Source organism: Gastrolobium bilobum, unplaced genomic scaffold (assembly GCF_033153095.1).
Source record: "Gastrolobium bilobum isolate Gb01-03AN ecotype WA unplaced genomic scaffold, APGP_CSIRO_Gbil_v1 utg61084, whole genome shotgun sequence".
NCBI lineage: Eukaryota > Viridiplantae > Streptophyta > Magnoliopsida > Fabales > Fabaceae > Gastrolobium > Gastrolobium bilobum.
This window is the reverse complement of record NW_026898766.1, coordinates 43,712-54,466: the sequence shown is the minus strand read 5'-3', so window position 1 is coordinate 54,466 and position 10,755 is coordinate 43,712. Positions and strand designations below refer to the sequence as shown.

The window sequence follows — 10,755 nt, the reverse complement described above, 5'->3', positions numbered from 1 at the left end:
TCTACGTTGATGGTTAGAATCGCGTTTTATTTATTTATTCACTTTTGTCAAGGATAGAAATCTCAAAATGAGTAAAATCAAGAAACAATTTACAAACTCTTGCACAGATTAAACCGGCCGGTTCAAATTCAAAATCTTAACCATATGAAACAATGGTAAGTTTGAAATGTTCACAACAACGCACCAACACTCAAAAGTTAATTAATATGAGAACTGTTTTCAAAAATAATTTTTTGATTTTCAGAACAAAAAAACTCGTTTAGTAATGCCTGTTTTGTAAAATAAAAATAAAAATTTGTAACTGTTTTTTTGTTTTTAAGATCAAATTTAGAGAACATGTCTGGGTTGTTTTTGTTTTCTGTTTTTGTTTTTAACTTTCAAAACAAATAAAGTATAGAAAACAACTGCTTCAATTACTATTCTACAAAACTGTTTTAAGAACAAAAAAACCAGAACACAATCAAACAAAGCCGAATTTTCACCATAGTTATCATATGCTTCTGGACATTTTATTAGCGTTTGGATACACTACCAGTACAAGACAATTTTCTCCGTAAGTATGAAAAACAGGGCAAAGTATATGACATGCTGATCATTTACAAGCTTCTCACCATCCCTTATGTTACACCATCTCCTTCTGACTTAAAGTTCCTATTTATTGCTCTGGTTTGAGCTTAAGGGCAGCACTGCAGGAATTCCATATCAAACATAAACTTCTGGACAAAGGTGAACATGTGTGATTGAAAAAGTTACACAGTTCCAAGTAATTATTTACCTGTTGATACAGTAACGCTTTCCTGTGGGTGGAGGACCATCATCAAACACATGTCCCAAATGAGCATCACAAACATCACAAAGAACTTCCTGGCGAGGCATGAATATAATTGACAAATCTAACTTTGACTTCACATTGTTCCCAATTGGCTGGTAATAGGATGGCCAGCCAGTTCCACTATTGAACTTAGTAGATGATCTTGAAAAGACAAAATAAGTGAATCAATTCAACTATGATTGAGGTAAGGGTAAGAAAATGAAGGTATGTCACAACATATGCAATGGTATAATATTTGAGTGTAATAAAGTAAAGTAACTTACTCAAATAAAGGTGTGTCACAACATATGCAATTGTAAGTTCCTGAAGTTTTGGTATTCGAGTACTCCCTAGAATGAATTTAAAAAAAATAAAAAAATAAAGTTAATAAATACAGCAGTGGCATGAGAATAAAACCTACCTATATATCTAATCAGCTCCATTAAGACTGCAGATCAATAAATGATAACCAAAATGCAGATATCATTTGAAGACCAGAAATTTTGAAGTTTACATAACAAAATAATCAACAATGACGCTGAGGCCCGAACCACACAAAATTATGGGGAACAATGGCTGAGCCAGAAAATTTTGTAAGAGGAAGCGAGAAAAGCAAAATTCATACTATCTTAAACAGGACAACATGATAATGGTGTCATTACGTAACCAATTTTGAAGAACTCTCCAAGTTTTTTTTTGTACATGAAGAATAATAAGAATAAAAGAGGGCAAACTTATGCTACAATATCTTTCTTTCAAGTATGAATGTAGTCTAAGACAAATCTTTGATGAACTCGATTCATCGAGGAGGCAATCGCCCCTTCAATGAGGTGGATTCAATATTCAATCTTTTAAGTGAGGCATTAATCACAAATAAAAATACCATAAACAACTCTTGAACGTGAAATCTCCAACATACAGTATAATATATGATGTAATGTGAAGCAAAATGGTGGGAATTAGAAAGCTGTTTTAAACCAAAAGTACCTAAGTTTCTTTATCAAGTATGCAACATTAGGTTCTTTCTTGTAATAAAAGTGTTGTTAACTGAACATAGGCACATAGCTATAAACCCCAATTAAATTGAGATCAAGAGAAGTCAGTAATTCAGGGGATCAAGAAAGTCAAAAGGCCATAACAATTCAATAACATACCCTGTGAAAGCTCTCTCAGTCCCCTTTTGACGAGTAATATAGAATTGTTCACTTGTTAGCCGCTTCTTCCACTCTTCATTGCTTAAGGATTTGTAATCAACATTACCTTCTCCTGAAGGCACAGAAAGATGTAGTTGGAGGCCCAATCACAAGTCAAAATCACAACAATTATGAATTATAGTCAAAATCACAATCACAACAAGTCAAGATGTATACTTCTAGTCTAGTGAATTATAGTGGGTAAGATCATTAGCAAGTGGAGGAGAGGCCAATAAGTATATTGAGGAAACTATTAAACTCTAGAAAACAAACCTTCACTACTATCATCATCAACAAGTACACCCCACCAAATTGTGTCAACTTGATAAAAAAAGTGTTCCTTTTTATGTGTTACAGCTATCTAAACTCTACCTAAATATACATACCAAAAACAAGCACAGGATGCAACCAATGGCAGAGCCAGAAAATTTAATGAGAAAGGGCAAGGAAATTTTAATTCACACTAAAGGACAATATAGTTGTTGGTTGATAGATTTGAAGAATTTCATTGTACATGAGAAAGAATTAAAATGAAGGGTGGAGAATTTACAGTACACTAATTTCTTTAGTGAAGTCATTTTCTTATATGATGCTAGAAAAGAAAATCTGTCAGTAAAAATAATAATTATGTATTAAAATACAGTTATAATATTAAAGCTGTATTTTTTTTTTCATTGATTATCGGCTGATGTCGCAAAAAACAAAAAAAAATTATCATTATAACTATGTACTAGACATTTTTTTTCAACAACATAATAAAAATTGAACCCTTTTCTTTGAGGCTAAATATAATTTAAGTAAAAGATTTGATAAACTTTAGGGGTGCCATCGCCTGTCCTATTTCCTCCATGACTCCACCACCAGATGCAACATAGCATGTATTATATTTAGTGAGAGGCTGAGAGCAATAGAATACTTAGTGGAACAAGTTTTATCATACCAATTCCCACAATAAACAATTTTTCTGAAAACTAATAGTAACACCCAAAGATTAACAATAAATATCCTGCTAATAGCTCAAGAGAAAACTGGGATTCTCTTTCATCAAGTAACTCGTTCAACACAGCTCTCAACTAAACTGAACAGAACCAAATTACAATTAAATAATCTATACCTGCTTCAAATTCAATGCTATCTGCTTGCTGGGACTGGGAAGAAGAAGCAGAGGACCCCATTACCCGGATTGAGGTAGAAATTCTTCTGGGTTTTGTGTGAACACGTGACGGCCACAACAACGCCCTGGCATCAAAGATAGAACCAAGCTTCTGAATTAGCCTATTGGAAGGAATATGCGCTGTTGGCAAACTCAAAGTATGAGAAGCCATAGTCCCCACGCTGACCTCTTCAATTTTTAACTGAGAGAATTATTGGGTTTCCTTAAACAAATAAATAAAATAATGGCATTTTGACAAAATCCAAAAACTATTGTTTGATGTGATGCAACGTTACGTAGAATGAATCATGATACCACTTTTTTATAACGGTTAATCATGCCCGACTACTATTAATTGATTGAAATGCAGGGACATGATTTCGTGGAGATTGACAATTCAGTGTGGTTGGGAATACGTGAACTTCCCTTGGTGACAACTGGCCGGTGAAGAGAGTCAGAGAGAACCAGGCTATGTGTTAGCCACGTGGAGAATTGGAAGCCACAAAGGTTATGGGATATATAAGTAGGAGGCTAGAAATCATTAAAGTTGAGATGAGTTTCTAACAAGTTTATGTTTGGTAGTATATTTTAAAAAAAGAATTGTGAAAATAATTTTTCTAATATTTTATTTTATGTGTATTTTTTAAATCAAAATATTATTGAAGAATATCACCTAGACTTTTTCGGACAAAATCAATTCTGTATTTTCGAAAATATTTTGACCTACTAAATGATTTTTTGATAATATTTTTAAAAAATTTACTTTTTCATTATATTTTTGAAAACTGTGATTCTTGGATAAAAAAAAATTCCTTTATACCAAACGTGATTTAGGGTTTTTTTTTTAATATTTATGGGTTAAATCAATTATTGATGAACTACATGAGCAACGTTTTTTTATTTTTTTAATATTATGGGTTAATTAATTATTGAATTAGTTCGATTCAAATAAAGTAGGACTACATGTATAATAAAATTCTTCCCAACAAATTTTAATACACTCAAATTTCGAGAGACCCAAACTCGTTTACTAATTAAACTAGGAGTAATTTCTTATCAATTGATTTATGTGCTTCGTGGTCAAGCTATCATTTGTTATACATCATCTCCCTTCGCATTTCTGAACAACTTGCATACGGAATATGTAAGAATTGGCATGATTGATAGAGCAATATGATGCTGATTGTATTTAATTTTATTTTTAATAATATGTGCCGGTATTAATAGATCATCTAAACAAAAGTAATTTTTCTGGATGTAACACCAAATTCCTTTTAATTAAAGTAATAAAGATTTTATATAAATTTAGAAGTTCTTGTAACAAATCTTGAATTACATCCTAAAATTCCGTCGTATCATCCCAATGATAGAATTAGAAGCGGAAGAAAATACTTGTACTTCGTAACTCAGAAAGCATGTTTTTTTCCAAGAATTGGATAGTTCTTTTCCTCTCTTACATACGGCATGATGTTGCTAATATATATATATTTATAGGAAAAAATATTTCTCTTTTTAAATGACATAACGTATATCCTTTCATTATCACAAAGACGTGAGATCTACACTTTTATATTTTTTTGTCAATTTTCTCTCCTCCTTTATCTATCTCTTTTTCTCACTTAAAATGACACAACTTTTTTTTAGTAAATAAATGACACAACTTTACATCCTTTAAAATAATACACACTTTATCCATATTTATATAATTACTAGTGCTCCCCCGTAAACTCTAGAGCTTCCACAGGTGGCCATCAATCAAGTAATAGGAATTATAGAGATGTGAAGAAATGTAAAGAAACGTAAAATGTAACTAGCTTTATTTAAACTACATGCAGTCCATAAAACTAGGTCCGTACTCATGTGAGTTAATTATAGATAACACATATAGTCTTGTTTTGTAGATGATCCATACACGAATAAGATGATATTACTTGAAAAAAATAATCCATAGCAGATAAGAAAAATGACCGAAAAAAAAACTATAATGTGAATTTTGAAAAGCGTAGTACCTTGTACAGCCACGTACAATTATACTTCCATTAACAAGATGTATAAAACTATAAGTGGTAAAATACTTGTTTATTTATGTTTTCAAATATCTTTTTTTCCCTTAAGTTTATGCACATATATTAAGATGGGTTAAGAGTTTGTCTAGGTAACTTATATCCTTTTAGCCATTTATAAATATGTATAAAAGATAGTACATAGTTATAATATTAAAGTTGTACTTTTTTTATTTTTCACGTCAACAAATAGTGTCTAAAGAGAGAAAAAAAGTACAACTTTAATATTATAACTATGTATTATCCTTAGTATATAGTTATAAATTTCTAAAAGGAAACAAGTTATATCATTTAAAAGAACAAATTATTTCCCTATTTAAGATTTATATGTAAAATTTTAAAAATATCAATGGTAATCAACACTAAATTGAGGAATGTTTAAATTTTGAAATGTATAATTTTTTTGGCACTATAGGCATTAGTTGAAAAGGCCACGATAGGATGGGACTATAGGTTGCGTTTAATGCACACTAAGACACAAGAAAAGGAGAATATAGATATAAGATATATTTTGATGATAACAAAGATGCATCAACAAAACGAGAAAAATATTAATCAAGAGGAAAAAACATAAAGCAAGGATGGGCTTAGAAGATACCAAGGAATAAAGATTAATAACATATCAAAGAGGCCAAAACAAGGATGGGCTTAGAAGATACCAAGGAATAAAGAGCATTGAAGTTCAAACCATGAGCAACAACATATAAGAGCTTTGATAACAAGATTGAGAGCAACTAAGATAAAGAATTCAGCATCAAGCAAAATCAAGAAGTAATGATAAAAAAAGGAATAACAAAAGCAAAATTCACAAGCTTCAAATCTCCAAAGAGATACGACTTTGTGATTGAGAATTAATAAATCGTCGAAGATGATGAACCTAGTAGCTACATAGAGGCCGCCAATGATGTTGACTCCTCAAAATGGCTTGAGGCCGTTAAATCTGAAATGGACTCAATGAATCCAAGCAAGGTATAGACCATGGTTCAACCACCTAAAGGAATCACTCTTATTGGGTGCAAGTGGATCCTCAAAGGGAATAATGATGCAGATGTCAATGTTCAAACCTACAAGGCTAGATTGTAGTGTTTAAAAACCCGGCCCAGCCGAGGTCAGGGATCACGGGGTCATGGGTTCAACCGGGGGGTCACGGGGTCACTACGCTGACTCGGTTTTATAAAAAATATAAATATACATATCCTATATGAAAATATTAAAAAACAGACCATCGATCCTCAAAGATTCAAAATATACTTAACATAATTCACCAATTACAACCACAAGTCAATATTACAATCCTAATTAAAGTATCAAGATACCAAAATACAAAACTCATATTCTAATGGGGTCACTATGCTGACCCGATTTTGTCTCTTTTGAGAAGGTCCCTGACAAAGGAAAATTTAAAGGAAGTAAGAATGAGTTTTTGTTTTCTATCGACAACCGTAAAGATTTCATTTCACTGGGTAAAACTCTTATTGTAAGAACCCGCACCGTTAAATTAGGAATTTAAATAAATTAATTATGAGTTTAAGAAGTAATTCCATAATTGACCTTGAATAAATATGGGAAGACTTAAACAATTATTATAAGGGCTTAATAACGTTGAAAGTCGCTTTTCTGACGAAAAGTGCAGATACCGGTTCTGCTTCATGGTATAAATGCATACCGATGAAGTATCCCGAAAAATTATAATAAGTACATGAGTATTCCTAGAAAAAATACCTAGGTCGAGTATTTCAAGTTTCGAGTCAAAATAATGACAAGTGACGTCAGAACTAATACCGGCTACGTATAAAACGCGTACCGGCAAAGTGCTGCGAAAATTATAATAAAAATATGACAAATCCTAGAAAAATGCCTAGGTTAAGAATCTGAAGTTTGAGAGTAAAATGATTAGCGGAGCTATTAGCGCTAATACCGACGGATTAGTTTAATGAGCATATAAATTCAAATTGCACAAAACCCTAGGCTGATTTCCATCAGTTTCTACGTTAGTTTGTTGCTGCCTTTGCTCTCCACCTTGCCACCTTCATTCTTCTTCAAGAAAAAGCCCAAGTGATCACCTTTCTTCATACTTCCTTCACCAAAATATCATAGATGAGTGGGAGCAAGCGTTGTGAAGGAGTGAGGTAACTCATTGCTGAGTTTGAGCTTCTGAGTTGGTGAAAGTTGTGAGCTGAGTTCTTTGGCTTGTGTTGTAAGGGCCATTTCCTTAGTGGTTGATGCTCCAAGAGGCTACCTTTGGAGAGAAATGACCTATCTTGAGGATTCATTTCGTGGCCTTGGAGTGGCAGACCATTGGAGCTGAGTAGAGAGCTCCAAGATCTCCCCTTGTTTCTGTTTTGAGGCCTTTGGGTATATTTCACACTTTGTTCTTGAAGTTTCTATGTTAAAGATCAAGTCTTGGCATATAATATGAGATGATTAAGTAACCAACATGAACACTGGCCTAATTGTGTCTAAAAATGCCTTCTTGGACGTGTAGAAGTGTTAAAAATGGAACATTGGAAGGATATCTTCGCGAAATGAAAAATGGCATTCTGTCGCGAAATATTCGGATATGATATCCGGATATGGGGTTTGTGATATCCGGATATGAATATCCGGATATGCCCTCGTGAAATATCTGAATATTCTGGGAAATTCGTAGAGTGAGCTATTCTGTCCAAACTGAAACGTGGGTTTGGTTTATAGACCTTATATTGCATAGAATGAACCTCTGTAATGATGTAAGTAAGTCAGAACCTAAAATGTTGAAGACTTAGGGCTTTGGGAGAAGCCTATGGTCATTAAATGAAAAAGAAAATGTTGTCGTAATGTAATGAACTTCTAGATAACGTATATTGATAATATTCTTGATATAAACAGATCGTGATTGTGCTGTTTAGTGACCACGGGCTGGTGAGGACTCTTGATTGGATTGTTAGCTTGAGAGGTAAGCTTTCGTGTTCTCGGTTTTGCCCATTGTTGGTTCCACCATACCTTATGGAGGGGTGGTTATATGCATGATGTGTTTTCTGAAAATATATGATTATGCTGATATGCTATTGAGCTGATGTTGAGTGCAACTGCCATATTATATGTATGTGGTGTTCCACCTAGACGGTAACCCCTGAGTATGTGGAGACATACAAGATGGTAACTTTGTGGGTGAGGTACAAGAGTACTGTGGGTTGTAGACGTACGTAAGTCCTACCTTTTATTTTTCTGGCCAGTAGAATGTTATACACACATGACATGCATATATGTTGCATGGCATGGATTTTGAAATGATGATGATATTATGTTTTTGAACTTATATTGCACATGTAAGTGAGCTTGGGGTGGAGAGATCCTTGAGGACCCCTTGTCTTACTGAGATTTCTGTTTAGAGATCTCACCCCTTGTTGGGGCACATTTTCATGTACAGGTACCTCGGGGGTTGATACCTCTAGCGGCAGGAGGCCAGGGTTGAGTTGATTATGCATGCTGATCGCTATTATGCCTGGATATTGATCATGTTTTACATTCAGTATCTTGTTGTTGGATTTGAGACTTGGTTTGGCTTTGTTGCCTGATTTGGTGAGCATGGGGGTTGTCCATGCCACATTGAATTCTGTTACATTTATTTTGACTTGATTTGTACTTACGTATCAGGATATGGTCCGGTCTACGTGTTGTAGTTCCATGACTTGATACTATTTATGTCATGAGGTTATTCAGTTAGTTATTTATTGCAATTTACATACAGGCGATATTTTGAAAAAGAATAAGTAATCAACTTGGTTAATTTAATATGTACATAATTGTAAAGAAAAAGTTAGCTTCTGCATTTTATTTAGCTGCGCCATTACCATATGTATGTTTAATACACCGGGTGCACACGGAGTGTTACATCTTATGGTATCAGAGCACTTTCTAGGGAAAAAGCTTGTATGTGTTGCAATAACTTAGGATGCCTTGTTGTGTGAATTGTCTGTTGAGTTTCTTTTGGGTTTTTACTATGATGACGCATGTGTGAGCACACTATGTGGGCCTGATCAACTCATTCTTTGTGTAACATGTGCAGAGTCATGGTACTTCCTAGGAGGAACCGAGAGACGAATGAGGGTTAGCCTAACCCGATTCTGACTACATTAGCTGAGATGCAGGCGGCTAAACAAGCCGACCAGAAGGCCGCTAGAGTGGCCAATTAGGCGATGATGGACGCCGTGAGAGAGGCAAACAAAAAAGCAACTGAAGACGTGCTTGAGGCGAACCGGTTGGCAAACATGACCATGATGAGGGTCATGTTGGAGGAGATGAAGGCTGGTCGCATTGTGGGCCAGTTTCCTCCACCACCACCTCCACCGCCACCTCCATCTCCACCTAGTCACCATGATGGAGACAGAGGGGGAGGAACACATATTCCTGACCATGAAGGTCTAAGCCACATGGAAGGTGTGAGCCACTTGACGGGACTGATCCAGCCTTACCTTGAGCCTTTAGAAGACCAGGAGACTAGAGACCACAGGTTGAATGCTTTCCGTAAGCATAAGCCACCTTCCTTTGATGGATCCTATGATCCTATTGTTGTTGATATATGGTTACAAGCCCTGGACAAGATATTTAAGGTGATGCAGTGTACGGATCCCCAGAAGCTGATGTTTATCACTTATATGCTGGAGGGAGACGCTCATGAGTGGTGGATGAACACCTCTCAGGTCTATGAGATGCAGGGTCATGTTATCACGTGGCCATTCTTTGAGGAGTTGTTCTTTGGTAGGTAATTCTCGTATGATGCTCAGGAGAGGAAGCAAGGAGAGTTCGAGCGGTTGGTGTAGGGCTCGATGTCTGTTGATGAGTACTTGGCTAAGTTCAATGAACTGGCCAAATTTGCACACTTTAGGATTGCCATGCTTACACCGACATTCTTGGCTTCTAAGTTTCATATGGGACTTAATGAGGAGATCACAGACACGATAACTGGAGCAGCATTCAGAGACTTTGGCATATTGATTCAACAGTGCCATGATATAGAGGATGTATGTGTGGTCAGCAAGGGGAAAAAGGACAAAGTATCTGAGCAAGTAGAGACAGAAAGTTTGGAGGAAAGGGAGAAAGGAAGCAGTTATCTGCTAGGCAGGCGCCGAATCAATTCAAGAGGACTTCGACTCAGGGGAGTGCAGCTAGACCTTCCACTATTCCCAGATGTACTAAATGTGGGAGATCACATGTTGGGCCGTGTGCCACCGGTCAGATCATTTGTTTCCATTGTGGTAAGGAGGGCCACTATGCCAAAGATTGTCCTTCGCCAGCTGCTAGAGCTGCAGCAGTTCAGGCGATTCCTCTTCAGATGATTCCTACTCCACCTACTACGGCACCTGTTGTGCCACCAGCCACTGGCCGAGTTTACACCTTGGATCTACAGCAGTCGGACAGAGCTCCGAACCTTGTGAGAGGTACTATTTATATTGGTAGTCGTGCTGCAGATGTATTATTTGACTCCGGGGCTACGCATTCTTTCATCGCGACCCCAATCGTTGTGGGGCTTGAGTTGCCTATTTCTTTTCTTTC

The 10,755-nt window shown here is 35.7% G+C and overlaps 1 protein-coding gene across 1 annotated transcript; it reads right to left on the bottom strand.

Moving 5' to 3' along the window:
• Positions 1–457: 457 nt before the first annotated feature.
• Positions 458–3,384, bottom strand: LOC133283925 (peptide methionine sulfoxide reductase B1, chloroplastic). The gene is made up of 5 exons (XM_061480854.1): positions 3,119–3,384; positions 1,966–2,077; positions 1,096–1,161; positions 776–973; positions 458–686 (listed from the first exon to the last, which is right to left on the bottom strand). The coding sequence occupies exons 1-5, from the start codon at positions 3,327–3,329 to the stop codon at positions 656–658; spliced, it is 618 nt and encodes a 205-aa protein (XP_061336838.1). The 5' UTR covers positions 3,330–3,384; the 3' UTR covers positions 458–655.
• Positions 3,385–10,755: the final 7,371 nt, after the last annotated feature.